Below are 17,042 nucleotides of genomic sequence, written 5' to 3' on the forward strand. Positions count from 1 at the left end.
GGTTTCCTTTCGTATTCAAACAGTAGGATATATCCATAATTTCGGAATGGAGCAACCCTAGGGCATTTATCAGGAAACCTAGAAAATAAAACATACTTTACATAATTTTTTTTTCGATAATTATACTCTTTCAAACAAAACACTAGAATTTAAATTCTTACTAATTCATTTTTTGCAACCAAACGTCCCGTTAGTGTGTGACCTCCATGAGATGAAATAAGACAAGATGAGACTAATTGAGACCTAAGCAATCTTTTGAAAACTTACATATGGGATTGAATTTAGTGCTGAGTATGAAATTATCCTATTTAGAAGATTTGACTAAAATGACTTGAAATTTTGTTCACCCCCAACAAAAAAAAAAAAAAGAAAAAACATCTTTTACAACGTTGAGATCTTCTCCCTATATGCTTCCAGCTCCAATTCACCGAAGCACAACTATCTCTTGGCACCTTCTCCTGCAAATCTCTTCCTCCCTTTTTCGTAATTTCCCAGGTGCGCTCTTCATTTCTTCTGGATCACCAGTTCACCACTCCAACAGGTCAGTTCTTCATTTTCTTTTCTACATTTATGCAATTCTCAGTGCACTCTTTCAAAGCTTAGGTTTTGTAGTCAGTTTTCCTCGCATACATTTATTCATATTTCTATCATGATCTCTGATTTTTTGAAATCCAGACTGAATTAAGGAAGCTGGGTCTGATCACTAAACAAGGTACCGGCTTGATAAATTATTATTGTTTTGTTTTTGATTTATCTGTTTGTCGACTGAATTACATCATAGATTCATATCTGGCTCGGTGTGCGTTTTGAAATTAGAGGTTTTCAGCAGTTGTTACTTTAGTTTTTTATGTTCATAGTTTTGAGTTCAATTTGTTGTGTTGTTGTTATAGTATGCTATATATTTTGGTTACTTATTTCTTTTCTGGTAGAGTTGCTAAATTGGCTGATTGATCATTTGTGGCTCTGTTTCTGAGGATATTTAGTAAATGCCTGAACAAAAAAAAGAAGAGAAGACATAATGCTTGTGTAGGATATTAGAGCCCGCATAGGAGAAACAAGATGGGTGTAACAACTTATGGAAATTTCAAAGTATGTATATTTACCAATATACCAAAATGCAACTATTTCAGTGTTATACCAAAATCTGTTTTTTCGCATTATTAAAACGCGAGTTTATGTTCTCATTCTTTTTTTTTTTGGGAGTTCCGGCGGGTCTTCCCTCCACTCCTGACGATCGTCAATGAACAGGGCTTCCCTAGCTAGCAAATGGGCAGCCTTGTTCGCGGACCGCTTAGCAAACAAAAAGCTAATAGATTGAAAATCATCAGCTAATTTCCTAATATCTTCAGCTAAAAGATCAAAAGAGGAATTACAGTAGAAATTACTAAGCCCTTGAATGACTAAAAGAGCATCTGACTCCACAAGGATAGCTTGAACATTGAATGATTTTATCCACTTTAGGGCCTCTCTGATTCCAATGGCTTCAGCAAGTTTAGGAGTATAAGATCCTCTCCACTTGATCTGCAGCGCAGCTACAAACTGTCCTTCGCAGTCCCGGAGAATGCTTCCCAGTCCCATATTCCCTGTGTTCACTTCAATGGCATTCCTAGAATGCAAAATCTCATTGAATTCTAAATCTGAAACATCACACTAAAATATGATGGGTGCTGGATATGTAGGCCAAAGCAAAGAGTGCATGCCTCTATCTCAAGTGACGTTTAAGAGATGAAGAAACATTAGTAAAATCTTTCCCCCCTCCCCTTCTCTCTTTTCTTCTATAAACAAGAAAGAGCAAGATGGAATACATTTGCAACTGCATTCACTTTATCACCATCTTCTCTTATGAATGCACAAACTTACTTCTTTATCATCATCCTTTCAGTTACTTATCAAATACACACACACACACATATCATTATCATCACCGTCGTCTTTTAGTTTGCTGCCAAAACCTCTGTTAAAACCCACTGCCTTGAGTGTGTCCCCTCTTGCTCATCGATCTGCCATTTTTATCCTCTGCCAATTTCCATCACAAGGAGTTCAAGTAATTTATAAGTTGTTTAAACAGCAAAATTGTTGCCTTAGAAGACAGACTGTTAATCTCCAAATGAGGGTTAGATCAAACTGGAAAAGAGTTATGGAAGTTAATGCATGAGATGTGAGGTGATAGTTGTGGTTTGTTGGACACACAAGTGATGGCACATGGGATAAATGCACAATAATGATTGGTGGCGTTTCAGAGAGCATAATGATGGCATGGCTTACAAGATCTAACTTTATCTCTTGAGTAGAAGCAGTTGGAGGTGACTCTTTCAAAAAGAAACCTTGAATACTTGGAAGAGAATTCCTTGGTTTTCAATGACATGTGGTAGTGATTCTAACTAGAACGACTTTGATACCAACTCAAGAACAGAAAAGTAAGTTCACCAGAAAAACTGAAAAATGTGTCAGTTGTATATTTACATAGCGAAGAATCTATCTACATGTGAAAAAAGAGAGGAAATTTTCTAATTACAAGAGATATTAAATATTCAACAAATTCCTTCAAGATGTATAATCTATTGCACTATTTCTCTACAATAACTACCATTGTGTAACATCTATGAATTTTTTCGAGTCCCAGGTTGACACAAATGCCTATGATATCAATGAGGGGTTTCTTCAAATTATGAATTATGTAGTGGATATGTAATTATGCATATTTTTTCATGGAGTAATTTCTGGCCATGGTTAATCTATGCATGAACCGTAAGGGGTTGACCTGCTGATAAGCTAGTGTTGACTTGTAGGCCTAGTCTGGGTTTCAAATTCGTGTGACCGTGCCTGCTTTGATACATGGTCAGGATGTCTACTTGGTATATGTTGAAGAGGTGCTTGGCATACACTTGTGGATTCGTTGTCCATGAGGCTTGAATGCCACACATCTTCAAAAAATAAATAAAATTGTATGTATATATGTGCCTGTATATGCCTGTGTAGATGTCCATTGATAATTAGTTCTTTCATATGTAAAAATTTCTCCAAAATGGTGCTCTAATATTACGTTATAACCTTTACAGCTTGGATTTTTTCAAAATCTTTTCTCCTGAGTCCTGAGTTGGCTTGAATGATACTAATGGATTTTAACTTCTGCTTCTCTTGTATTTTATATGGATTAGATGAAAGAGAGTATAGATGGAACAAAAATTGACAGATTATCAAAATCTTTGTCTACCGACTCATGCCCGCTTGTTCTAGACATAGATGACTTTAAGGTAATGTTTCAGACATTAACTAACGAGAGTATTTAAGTTGTTGACTTGTTCAATTTAGTTTCCAGTGGATAGCAAATAATTATTAGCAACATGCTTCATTTCACCATTCAGGGGGACTTTTCTTTTGATGCATTATTTGGAAGCTTGGTGAATGAACTCTTGCCTTCTTATCAAGATGAAGAAACAGCTTCATCGGAAGGGCACATCACCATTTCTGGAAATGATTCAGTACCAAATGGGAATCTGCGGATGCCACCTGATGCAGGAAAATCAGCACATGGGCAACTAAATGCCCTGTTTCCTGAAGTTGATGCTTTACTAGATCTATTCAAGAATTCTTGTACGCAATTGATTGATCTCAGAAAAGAGGTACATAAAAGATCATTTGCTTGATTGGGAGAGTTTATATTATCTACTTTAACTTCTCTTTTGATGCTGCTATCTTGGACATAAAGATTGATGGTAAACTAAACAATCTCAAGAAAGAAGTTGCAGTACAAGACTCAAAGCACCGGAAGACAATTACTGAGGTTAGACTTTTGTTCATTATTTTGTGGTTGCAAACAAATGAGATGCTATAACTTGTATAGACTTTTTGAAGCCTCCCCAGTTTGGTTGTTGTTTTCATGCCGTGAAATTGATACTTGATACCTCCTTGAAACTTTTAATTTAATTAGCTTTATCTTATTTACCCAATATATTTATTTATAACTGGAAGAACACTGATTTGGTCTGCTTTCATTCATCTCTTTTATCTGTTGATTCTTGGCTTCTATCATAAGATGACATTGGCAAATGTATCACTCTCGTTTTCCTACATCTGATTATGTATTATTATATGCAGCTAGAGAAGGGTGTGGATGGCTTGTTTGATAGCTTTGCGCGTCTGGATTCTCGTATATCTAGTGTGGGTCAAACTGCTGCCAAAATAGGAGATCATTTGCAGGTAAAGATCAGTTTACTTGTTTAGTACACAGTTTTTGCACTGCAGGCATAAGGGTGTTTCTATTATAAGATTTCATTGTCACTTGATTTGCTTATCACAGTTTTTTAACAGTGTTTTCTTTTGTGATGCTATTTTATTCATAATTGTGCATTCTATATTTTTTGTTCAGAGTGCAGATGCGCAGCGTGAAAATGCTAGTCAAACCATAGACCTCATTAAGGTAATTTTGATTCATTAGGGGGTGTTTGGTTCACTACTTTCAAGCTATGAATGGGAATGAAAGTGATTGAGATGTTTAATAAAGGAATTTTGGCTCCAGGAATGGGAATTGTAGAATGGAGAAAATGGGGTTTCCCATTCTCCCTCCAACCATGTGTTTCATTCCCATTCCTTTCCCTCAACTATTATTATTATGATTTTTGTTCATTGTTGTTATTATTATTATTATTGTAATATTGTAATTACTGATATTACTGTTATTATTATTATGGATTTTTTATTTTTTATTTTTATTTTTTTACTTTTATAACTTTGGTTCTGATCCTAAGGCTGTGTATATCCAAACAACAATTTCTGTAATGAAGTTTACTACCAAACAAACAGGTTACTTTTGCTAACACCCATTTCCATTCCTAAATTTTTGCTTCCAATTCTCATATTTGAACCAAACGCCCCCAAGTTATTTATTGAACATGCTGATCAGCTACTCTTTGTCGTGTGTGTGTGTCCATTTAGGGGGGAGGGGAGTCGGGGGACATGACACTGATGGTGATTGTTTATTTCATGGTATAGTACCTGATGGAATTCAATGGTAGTCCTGGAGATCTGATGGAACTTTCTCCTTTGTTCTCTGATGATAGTCGTGTTGCTGAGGCTGCTTCAATTGCACAGAAATTGAGTAAGATCATCATATTTCCTTGGTGGTCTTAAATGAAAAACCTCTTCTTTTGGCTATGCTTGTTTCTGGTAGAATTGTGTATGATAATCATATTTCAGGCAGAATTCTGAAGTAAATATTTTTCTTTATTACTCCCTCATCCTATTTTGTACACCAATATTTTTTAGACATCACTTTTGTATGGCTCTAAAATTAGTAAAGCACATTGAGTATGGTATGGAGGAAGTAATTTTCTGCTTATCTGCCAACACGAAGAGATATACATGAAGAAAGATGTAACCTTTCATGGCTAAATTTGTTCTACAGATTGCCTTCTGGAAGTCTCAATGGCCCATTAGTGTTTTCAGTATGTGATCCTTCCAAATGGAGCAAATATGTGGTTATGTTTCATGCTCAGTGAGGAGTGCTGAGGGAGAAATGTTGTGTAACATGTTTGCTATCACTTGTTGTATTTGGTTAGAGCAGAAAGCTAGATTCTTTCATGGAAGAACTGTTTCAATGAATTGTCTAGGAGAGAATTTTTTTTAGTAGATAACATTAGACATATTAAACAGGCATGGTAATTTTTTTTACTGGATAACATTAGTAAATTAAACATGCATGGTGGGTTAAGTACCAGCAAGTAAACTATGGATTGATGAAAATAGGGGCTATTTCTAAACCCTCCCAATTCCCAACTAAGGGTTGGAGGGCAGGTTCTTTTGATCCACTTTCAATAGTTCATATTTTTCATTTAAATTTTATTGTTAGGAAGACTAAAGTTAGAAGATAATTAGGAACATGATATAATGAAACAAAAAATTAAGGGATGATTGTTTGGATTTTATCTGATCCATTTTGACTTACTCTATCCCATCCTTTAGAAATGACCTGCTTGATTGGGTTGCAAATGAACCTTTTTAGGCATTTACCATAACAAGGCTTAAAGGTCCTACCATTAGAGTGACTTTGCAGGCATATTTATGGGCTATAGCTGCTCAAGTGTTAAGGGACGGACACTTTTCAGCTATTTTCTTTTGTTTCTTAAATTTTTCATCAGAGTACTCCTTGTTCTCTTTAGATTGTCTCTCTCACACTGTTTTGTCTTAGTTAATAATAATGATTTTTTATTGAAAAATAAAAAAGATACTACGTACAAAATATTATTAGTTCTCCATGGCATCTGAAATTTTGATATTATCTTCTGATTCTTCTCTCTCTCTCTCTTCATTTGTCTTTTATGTAATTGTTGCTCCTTATTTTTCTTTGATTGTTGCTCTTTTATTTTCTAGTTTTGCAGCAAAAAAGCATTATTATTCTATCCCCACCTCTTTCCTACAGTTTTGGGTACATTAAATAATGTATATTCTTTAAAAACTTAAAATAATTTCTATATATTTTATTTAGGATCATTTGCTGAGGAAGATATTGGAAGACAAAGTATAACTGCCCCATCAGTGGTTGGGAATGCTACAGCAAGCAGAGGGTTGGAGGTTGCCGTTGCTAACCTCCAAGAATACTGCAATGGTGCATTAATGTCTTACTACTTTCAGTGTTCATGCTACTAGGACAGCTTTTTCTGATGCTCTAAAAGATTAGCATCAATTACTATATATTGACCATTGTTCTCTATTGACTAGCTAGTAACCTTCAGGCTAACCTGAGAGGAACTCATGATTCAAATGTTCCAGATGACACTTAAATGCATTTGATTCAGCTCATGCCATTATTATACTGAATAAAATGAAATAAATTCACTGCAAACGAAGTATCACAATAACATCAAAGGAGACTCTGGTTTATCTAAGGAAATATACTATGATTAATTTCTATATGGAGAAGGAATGCACCTATAACACTGTAAAATGTCGGATTGCTCCTCTGCTGACTGGGTTTATAGCCGTAATGAAAGGGTTTTTATTGAGGGGAGATCAGACTGATCAGTAGTTTAGAGAATTTTAATAGTACAGTTAGATTTATTTTACTCCATAGTAAAATGTATTGAAAGTATTAACACAAGTTATGAACTTTTGTTCATTCCATCCCAGTCATACCACCTATACTTAGTGGTGAATGGTCACTTTTCTTCTGTTTGATGTTATGTAGAGTTGGAAAACAGATTGCTATCCCGATTTGATGCAGCATCACAAAGGCGGGAGTTGTCTACGATGGCAGAATGTGCTAAAATTTTGTCAAAGGTAAATTATTCAAGAGTACACTACTTTGACTGTGATACTGTACTAGTGCAAAAATAAAATCCATTTGAGATCCCAAATGTTTGGGGGAAAACATCACTGAGGGATGAGAACATTACCAGAGTTTTGATGCATTATAATTTTATAAAGATAGAAATGTTTAAAAGATTGGGACTACTTTTAATTTTTTTTTTCTTTTTAAACTCATTATATGAAACTAGTTATATGTACGCACAATGTGCGGATAAAATTTGCCCAATGGATAAAAAAAGTAGCAAAAGTATATGGTCAAAATAAATGTGAAATTATAGATGGAATTATAGGATACACCTTTAATAATAAGAGACAAATTTTCTTACACGGACTTACAAAAATATGTTGAATTTTATCTATAATTGAAATAATATTTTTTATATAGATCAAAGTGTTTTGTACTACGTATGATTATCTTTATTCATTGAACATTTTTATTTTCCAAAAGTGATATGTAATAGCTATCATAAGAACTTGTAATGATTTATGTTTAATATCACACAGTTGTATCAATAGGTACAAGTAAAAATGAATTCTATCATGCATCATTCATCTTAGTTTACCAAAATTTAGTCTTACATTAAAAAAAAAATTCAACCAATATTTTCATATCCTACAAGTTGGAATATAGATATATCATATTTGCTAAGAATTTCAATCAATATTGTTTTTGAAATTCTTTGGAATGTAAATATACTATTATAACTGCAATTATGGAGAATATAATATTTTTTTTCCCCATTAGAAGTCATTAATGTTAAAGGAAAAAAAGTACTGCATTAAATTGATAATCATTCTCATTAACGTAAAATGAAAAAAAAAAAGAAAAAGAAAGACTGCATTAAATTGATAACCATTCTTTAACTTTTGTAGCAAATGTTAAGAGAATTAAGTAATTTTCATAAAGATAAAGGGGTAAATTTGGAAAATAAATGTAAGAGGTATGTTACGAGTCCCACATTGAAAATATAAGAGAGAACATATGGGTGCTATGGGTTAGACTAGCTAATTGATTGGATTCGATCTTTAGTGTGGTTCCCATGTGTGTTATAGCCCAATTGAATGACCTTGACCCAATCTTAGATTATAACAAGGTACAATGAAGAAAGCACAAAGTATAATATATCAATGCAAATATTTAATTTTAGATTTTTAGGCACTTAATTTGAATCTCTTTCCATGATTTTTCCCTTCATGAAAGTGATACTAAAACCAAAAGAAAATCTGTATAATATTCTCTTTCCTTATGCATTGCTTTTGGAAAGCAGTTTAACAGGGGTACCAGCGCTATGCAACACTATGTGGGTTTACGTCCCATGTTTGATGTAGAGGTGATGAATGCAGATGCTAAATTGGTTCTTGGTGATCAAGAGGCCCAACCTAGCCCTAGCAACATTGCCCGTGGTCTTTCTACAGTCTATAAAGATATCACAGGTTTGAAAAGAGGCATTTAATATGGTGAACATGTTTCTCTTTTTTAGCGTCCTCATTTACACAGTATAATTTACTTTCAGACACTGTAAGAAAAGAAGCAGCCACTATAATGGCAGTATTTCCCTCTTCAAATGATGTTATGTCAATACTGGTCCAGGTATAGCTACTTGAATAATTATTTTCATATATATATATATATATATATATATATATATATATATATATATATATATATATATATATATCAAACAAATAGGGTATACTCATATACCAATCATAACATAAAACAAAGCTACTGATTTTTAAATGTGCATAGCTTGAGAAATGTCAATTCTGCTTTACTCATATTGTCTGTATTTCTATCTCAAATGTATATTGTGCTAGTAAAAGTTGAAAATTCAGGCATCATGAATGTGTACTATTATAGTTATGACATAAGTGATTGGGCTTTGTGTGCAGCGTGTTTTGGAGGATCGAGTTCCAAAACTTCTAGAGAAATTCTTGGTAAAACCATCTCTTCTTAATCCACCTCCTATGGAAGAAGGTGGTCTTATACTGGTGAGTTTCTTTAAAGTCCTTATTTGCAGATTAAGTAATGGGCTTTGATGTTGATCCTTTTAGTCTCTGTTGTTTTCAGTATCTCAGGTTATTGGCTGTGGCATATGAAAAGACACAGGAACTTGCTAGAGATTTACGTGGTGTTGGGTGTGGTGACTTGGATGTTGAAGGTAGAAAGTTTAAAAACTGAAAATACTGGGTTACACACTTGACACTATATATATTCATGTGTGTGTACACACACAGACGTGCAATTTGATAGAAATGCTAATAAACTTGAATACCCTTCAAAGATTAGCAACATCAGTTCCCCTAGGGTTTTCAGTGCAAAGTCATGAACGGCAAAATAATGAAGACAATAAAAGGGAAATTCATAAATTTGTATTTGGTTGGTTACTTGGTTAGCAAAAAAAAAGAGAACAAAGAGAGGTCTAGAATCCCCTTTTTGTCCATTCGTGAGCAGGAATATATTACGTATTCGGTATTTCTACATTTTATTCACTTCTAGAAGATTTTTTTTTTGTGGGAGTTAATGCACATCTCATATGCTATTTTTGTCTTTTATCTCTTTAATAGAACCAATTGATCACAATCTGTATATCTTTATTACTACTTCGTTGTGTCTCTTCTGTTAACATAATATCACACATGACTGAAACATTTGAACTTAAAAATTGGGCAGACGGATATCCTTTAAAGAATAGAAGTCATTTTTACTAAAGAAGCATCTCTACGTTCTCGAACTGAAGCATAACTTAATCCTAGAATGCAATGTATGAAAAAGAAAAAAAAAAAAAAAGAAAAAAGAAAAAGAAAAAGGAGTCTTAGAATGTAGGCATTTAGCTTTATTACCTAATTTACCTTTCTATATGTTATTTTGTATTGAAGTAAATACTTTTTGTTCTTTTTTTTTTTTCTTGGTATAGGCCTGACAGAATCTCTGTTCCTTCCCCACAAAGATAGTTATATTGAGTGTGAGCAAGCCTCTCTCAGACAACTTTACAAAGCTAAGGTTTGGAGCATAGAATCCTTATAAAAATGCAATAGAATTTTTTTTGGCTGTCAACATATCAACTACCCTCCTTCACCAGTACTTGGGACTTTTGCAGAGTCCTTTCATTCTTACTAATCATTAAAACTAGTTATTGTGCATTTCATCTGTATCCTGCAGATGGAGGAACTGCGTGCTGAAAGCCAGCAGTCTTCGGAGTCATCTGGGACAATTGGACGGTCAAAGGGTGCTTCAGTTGCATCGTCTCTCCAGCAGATTTCTGTTGCAGCAGTAACAGAGTTTGTGCGTTGGAATGAAGAAGCAGTATCTAGATGCACCTTGTTTTCACCACAGGTATGTATGTAACCTGGGGCAATATTTCAATAGGGACAATTAGATAGCCCTATGTTCTCTTTGAGATGTTTTAAGTCTGACCTTACTTCATATTAGCTAGGGGTTGCATTATCATAGGTGGAATAGTGGACTGTACCTTTGTATTGCATTAGTTTTAATTTGCCATAGTTAACTGTCAGTGGTATGGAATTCAAGCTTCCTCTGTTAGTGGGCATTTGGTCCTTTGGCTCGGTTAGATAAGCAGGATAGGTTTAGGTCATACAATTCAAGTCACAACTATTATGAAAAGTGAAAATACTTTAGGAGGACTATACATCTGAACATTCTAGAGATTTTCTTCTTTGTTTTTTCATTTAAGCGAGGGGGAGGGGCAGTTTTTTTTTATTGTTTTTTTTTTTTTTTTTTTCCTCCTAAGGTGTTCCATTGGCATGTTCAGAAACTTCTCTTGCAATGATATTACCATATGGATGGTTCCTTGACTTATTGTTTTGCTACAGTAAGGTGTAGAACTGTAGATTCTTTAGTGTTAACTGATAAGTTCTTTTTTTCTTGGAGGAATACCACAGACAACTTTTGTTGTGTTTGGTGGGTAGGTGGGAGATATTGCACATCTGGTTATGGTAAAGTCAAATTAGTTTTTTGATGTTTCTAATGATGGGCATTGTTCATAAAATGTTCTTATGGATGATGACACTAGCATGTTTTTCCTGGTCATTTCAAGCTTCATAACTCTTGTATTATATATACTATTAACACTTCAAGTTCTCTCTAAGGATCAGAACATGGCCTCTATTTGCATACTTCTTGCAGAATCAACTGTGGCAAAAACCATACTTGGAGATCATGTGCTTTCTAACACATTTCTTAATTTTGATTATCCTGCTCACTTATTACATCTTCAGGCTACTCTTTTTTAATGTTGCATGCTAATCACCCATACCAGTATAAAGAGAGCATTATAAATCTTGGTGCATGATTGGTCAGTTTAAGAGCAATCTTTCTCACAATTTGCTTTTGCCAAATATGGCAACTGGTTTCTGCTAAGAGTAATGGGTTATTGATTTATTCTGATGCCTTGGTTTTAATCAATAGCAGAATTTAGTACTGGTTTACTTAGTGATTGTGACTTGTTACAGCCTGCGATGCTTGCTGCCAATGTTAGAGCTGTTTTCACCTGCCTTCTAGATCAAGTAAGATTGCTGATTACCTTCTCATGTTTGAAGTTTGTTTCTGCTTATGGACATGCTTACTACCTAATAATATTCTGTTGAAAAATATTTATAGACATTGAATAGGAATTTTGTGGAAGGTTAAACTGTTAAAGACTAATTTATGAACTAATACATCTTAGGATTTATTTTCAGTCTGCCCAACTTTGCAAAGTAATTTTCTTTTGCATAGCTTTTTTGCACTTTCCACCCTAGATATCTTTTATAAATCTTTAAAAAAATACCAGTGACCATTTTCTGGAATGCATGAGATTAATAATACAGTTTGTCCCTAAGAATTACTGTTTGCTTTTATTTTTTTATTTTAGTTTCTATTATATCAAGTTCATTGTTTGTGGCCTTTCTTGCTCCTTATTGCCCCTCTTTTTTTTTTTTTTTTTTTTTTTTTTTTTTCTTTTTTTAAAATAATTTTGCAGGTTAGTCTATATGTTACAGAAGGCCTTGAGAGAGCCAGGGATAGCCTTACTGAAGCTGCAGCTTTAAGGGAAAGATTTGTGTTGGGAACAAGTGTTAGTCGAAGGGTTGCTGCAGCAGCTGCTTCTGCTGTAATTACATTATCCTTTGCATTTAATGCAGTTTGAATTGCCCAAGAAATACTTTTTAGAGAAATTTCACCTTCAGCTGACTGAGTTATGATATGATTGGTGATATGCAGGCGGAAGCAGCAGCTGCTGCTGGTGAAAGCAGTTTCAAATCTTTCATGGTGGCTGTTCAACGTTGTGGAAGCAGCGTGGCTATTGTTCAGCAAGTTAGTTTGCTATGTCTGACATGCTCAGTAGTTCAGTGTTTACCATGATAGATTGGCAGCTGGAGAGTGTCTTTTGTTATTTGTTTCAGTTTTTAACTGCAATTAACTTTTTTTTTTTTTCTGTAGTTTTTTGCCAACTCTATTTCCCGGCTTTTGTTACCTGTGGATGGTGCCCATGCTGCTTCATGTGAAGAAATGGCAAAGGCAATGTCCAGTGCGGAAGGTGCTGCTTATAAGGGGCTTCAACAATGCATTGAAACTGTTATGGCTGAGGTCTGTGCTTCAGAATTTTTATTTTGGAGTTTCTCAAATTTATCTCATTATAAACTTTTTGTTTATGAAAGCAATGATTTATCCAAGATTGTTGTCCATGTGGCTATATCTTAGATCATCTTTCCTCAATGGCACAGCATGATTTGTTTCTTTCATTAAAAAATAATGCAACTCTCTTTAAAACATTTCAGGTGGAACGTTTGCTATCAACAGAACAAAAGACAACAGATTTTCGGTCACCTGATGATGGCATTGGCCCAGATCATCGACCAACAACTGCCTGTACAAGGTTAGTCATAATAGCATGAAAGTATATTGAGTTTATCATTTATTTTAAGATTATTGATTTATTGGTAATGGTATAAATGTATAGGTTTCTATACAAGTATGCATCCTTAGACATAATACATGGCTTTTGAATATTTTCTGGTATATTTATTATTTTTTCCTTGACCAGAGTTGTTGCATACCTATCCCGAGTGCTTGAATCTGCATTTACTGGGCTTGATGGGCTAAATAAACAAGCTTTCCTCACTGAACTGGTATATCTTTTCTTTCTGGTGCTTTAAAATGTTTTTGATGTCTGCTGTTAAGAGTCCCACATTGATAAAATAAGAGAGAATATATGGGTTTATAAGGCCATAAGTTAGACTACTAATTGGTTGGATTCAATCTTTTAGTGTGGTTTGGCCCATGTGCAGAAGCCCAATCTTAGTTTATATTGCTAATGTAAGATATGTGCTGCCTTGTATTCATACATCTGTGCCAGAAAGTTCGGAGCCGACCTTGACTTGATTAAGCTACTGTTGTACTTGTGCGAATACGAATAGCAGTTCTGATATGCATGTTGGGGGGATTTACTATTTCGTAACTATGTTGTGTTATATTTAAACTAAATTGTGGAATGTTGGACCAGTGATATGTGTGCAAACATACTTACATTATTCTATACATAGCCTTCAGGTCCAGTAGTTTGAGTCTGCTGACCCCATTGGCAATTGCTTCATATTTTCTTTTCTGTGCTTTTTGTGCCATAATTCAGGAATTAATAATGTCACATGTCTACAGGGCAATCGCCTTCACAAAGGGTTGCTTAATCATTGGCAGAAGTTTACCTTCAATCCTAGGTAATTGTGCTGATTTTTTTTATTTATTTTTCAATGAGTAAAAATATCATACTAAAAGGCACCAAGGGGGTACCACCACAAAGATTTTTAGAGTGAAAACAGTACATAAACTTGAACCTATCCAAGAATCAATCACTGAAGGAGCACTAAAGGGCTTCTTTACTTGAAACCAAAGGAATAAAGTCTGTTGAAGTAAGAGATTGTTGAGTTTATCCACAGAAGTTGTAGACCTTCAAAGCAGCACATTTTCTTTCTTCCCAAGGTGGGGTTTACCCAGTGCACACACTCGGGAGGGGTTAGTGGTTGCGGGCTTCCCTCGTCACCCGAATGAGCCAACATAAACAAAGAGGAGCCAGATTCCATTCCTTGAATTCTCTGTTCCTTTTAAGACTCAAGCCTTTTAGCACTTACTGACCATAGAGGGCATGACCCATTGAACTCCACCATAAAACAAGTATTTCCAACATTTCGTTGTTCATTGGAGTGAATCACAACATGGTTTACTATTTCTTCCTCTTTCAGACACAAATAGCAGCCATTTGACATGAATGATCTTCCTTTTCAAGTTTTCCCCAGTAAGAATAGCTTCCATAGAAGCCTCCAAGCAAAAAATTGAAGCTTTTAGAGGGCAGCCTGGGAACCAAATATGCTTCCATGGAAAATTGCATGCTTCAACATTAATTAAAGCTTAGTAGAACGATTTGACAATGAATTAAAAAAGCTTGGTAGACAGATTTGATGATGAACATCTCATTGCTGGACTGTGACCTAATAATCTTGTTGATGTGTTCTCAGCCTCTGCTCTAGGCCCTGAGGAATATTTAGTTTCCATGAAGCTAAGAAAGTTGTCCAACTCCCAGTCTTGATACCTTTATGGAATCTGATATCCCAAAAGGTTTCACTATTTGAAGTATAAAAAATAAATTAAGGATCCAACAGTAGCATTTTGATCTTGAGAGATATGATCATATGAACAAGATTTGAAGAAGAGCATTAAATGATTAAATCCATGCACTGAGCATCTTTGCAAAATTTTTTCTATAACTATCTCCAAACTTCAAACCATATATATTTTGACAAAATTGTTCTTTATCTTTCAAAATACTTATTCAAACTGGGCAGCCATAAGGCTCAATGACAGGCCGGGAGAACCAAATTTGAATTGGCTATCACTTCTTTCCAGTGATTTTCTTTAGAAATCACCATTGCTGTTTTTTGCTGCAGTGTTGTTGCATAGCCTATAACAAATTACCCTTCACATGTTCTAGTCACCCCTTTTTGTTCTCAATGGTGTCTACATGTTTGTAAACTAGAAATACCAATACACTTGAGATGTATATTTGATTATTTATTCATGAAAAATATGCAATTCTTACCTCTTATTCTAAGTGGAGTAATATTTTTATTAACTTTGCAGTGGAGGACTCCGCTTGAAGCGTGATATAACTGAGTATGGAGAGTTTGTTCGTAGTTTCAATGCCCCCTCAGTTGATGAGAAATTTGAATTGCTGGGCATGTGAGTAGACATTGTTTTTGAAAAGCTTAGCCCTTTTACTTACTACATTCCTCTAAGTCATTGTCTTGGCTCTTGATTTCAGCATGGCAAATGTCTTTATTGTTGCTCCTGAAAGCCTTTCCTCTCTGTTTGAGGGAACCCCAAGTATTAGGAAAGATGCGCAGAGGTATTTTGACGTTGACACTATCTTTATCTTCCCAGCATTAACTGAACAATGCTTTCTCCAAGTCTTAACATGAAAATTATGTCTTTCATGAGCATGTCTACTTGCGTGTGTGTGATTTTTTTGAGACCTTTTAGCTATGCATTTCTAAAGGAACCATTTTGACTAACCGTAGATATACTAGAAGTGTTGACAATGCTTATGACCAATTATATATTTTTATCATTTCCTACACTACAAATTATGAGGGAGGACCTGGGGTGGGTGGGTGCACATTTTAGTGGGGGTCGGGTCCCCACTAAGCAAACATGTTTACCTACTTATTCATATGTAGTATTTAAAAAAAATAAAAAAAAATTATCCTCCAATTCTTGTTAAATTACCCCAGCATAACTTGCTTATAATTTCCTCCCCATCTTTATAGGTTTTATTAATGGTGTAAAGTTGACATGCACAGTAAAATCTCCAATCCAACTTTTCAGAAATTATATCTGTTCATAATTTATCTATCTATAATTCTATATAAAATAGATCAATAAATAGATAAGTAATTAGCAGTGTTTAAAAAAGATGAAAATAATAAATTGTATTTGAACTTTAGCGTTGCCCCACTGCTAATGCTTCTAGAGACCATGGGAAAAACATACATATCTTTAACCATGAATAGCCCAATATGTCCACAAACCAAATATTGCAATGTCATTAAAAGGTGGCTTTCATATTAACTCTTTTGTTTTTTTTTTTATAGTGCTTTACATTGTTTGTGTTTTCTTCTCCCAAAATCCTTTTAACAAGATAACCATTGTTGGGTGTAAATATAGGTTCATTGAGCTTCGGGATGACTACAAAAGTGCAAAACTTGCATCTAGATTTAGCTCCTTGTTTGGCTAGAACTCGATACTAAGCGATATGTGTGTAGAGGCAATGTAACTCTAAAGACTGCTTCGGCTCACAATGTTGTTATGTTTGTACCTAGTACTGAATGCATTGGGCATTTTGCAAGTGATGATTGGCTCACAATGTTGTTATGTTTGTACCTAGTACTGAATGCATTGGGCATTTTGCAAGTGATGATTTGACAGTTTCTGTAAGTTGAGAGGATTACAACATTAGACAAAAGGAAGGTCGGTATATGATTGTTTTTTATTTTTCTGGAAACCAAAGGTGTTGAGTTTAAGGATTCAGACACTAGCATGCTAGCTAAACTTTCATCAAGACTTCCCCTGACACGTAATTCACACCCCCATCTTTTGAGCCAAAATTTTCATTATTTCCCAACAAGAAATTATCTTGCTCAAAATTCATATATTTCATCTCACAGGCTATATATATATATATATATAT

The 17,042-nt window shown here is 34.6% G+C and overlaps 1 protein-coding gene across 1 annotated transcript; it reads left to right on the forward strand.

Moving 5' to 3' along the window:
- The first annotated feature begins 337 nt into the window (after nucleotides 1-337).
- LOC109191785 (exocyst complex component SEC10) lies at nucleotides 338-16,856 on the forward strand. The gene is made up of 26 exons (XM_019342449.1): nucleotides 338-541; nucleotides 676-712; nucleotides 3,159-3,254; nucleotides 3,366-3,623; nucleotides 3,710-3,784; nucleotides 4,099-4,200; nucleotides 4,370-4,420; nucleotides 4,993-5,098; nucleotides 6,485-6,604; nucleotides 7,184-7,275; nucleotides 8,574-8,739; nucleotides 8,820-8,896; nucleotides 9,199-9,297; nucleotides 9,377-9,467; nucleotides 10,224-10,309; nucleotides 10,469-10,642; nucleotides 11,779-11,832; nucleotides 12,288-12,416; nucleotides 12,527-12,619; nucleotides 12,746-12,892; nucleotides 13,084-13,181; nucleotides 13,350-13,434; nucleotides 13,961-14,019; nucleotides 15,437-15,535; nucleotides 15,618-15,701; nucleotides 16,520-16,856. Exons 3-26 carry the CDS (start codon nucleotides 3,159-3,161, stop codon nucleotides 16,587-16,589), a joined length of 2,511 nt encoding a protein of 836 aa, XP_019197994.1. The 5' UTR covers nucleotides 338-541; nucleotides 676-712; the 3' UTR covers nucleotides 16,590-16,856.
- Nucleotides 16,857-17,042: the final 186 nt, after the last annotated feature.

The sequence above is a fragment of the Ipomoea nil genome, unplaced genomic scaffold (genome assembly GCF_001879475.1).
Source record: "Ipomoea nil cultivar Tokyo-kokei standard unplaced genomic scaffold, Asagao_1.1 scaffold1720, whole genome shotgun sequence".
Lineage (NCBI taxonomy): Eukaryota > Viridiplantae > Streptophyta > Magnoliopsida > Solanales > Convolvulaceae > Ipomoea > Ipomoea nil.

Excerpts from the sequence above, each read along its gene's own strand:
- LOC109191785 (XM_019342449.1), top strand. The coding sequence starts at position 3,159 with ATGAAAGAGAGTATAGATGGAACAAAAATTGACAGATTATCAAAATCT. Across the intron at positions 7,276-8,573 it reads GTGCTAAAATTTTGTCAAAG|TTTAACAGGGGTACCAGCGC; the intron begins GTAAATTATTCA and ends TTTGGAAAGCAG. Across the intron at positions 9,468-10,223 it reads TGGTGACTTGGATGTTGAAG|GCCTGACAGAATCTCTGTTC; the intron begins GTAGAAAGTTTA and ends TTCTTGGTATAG.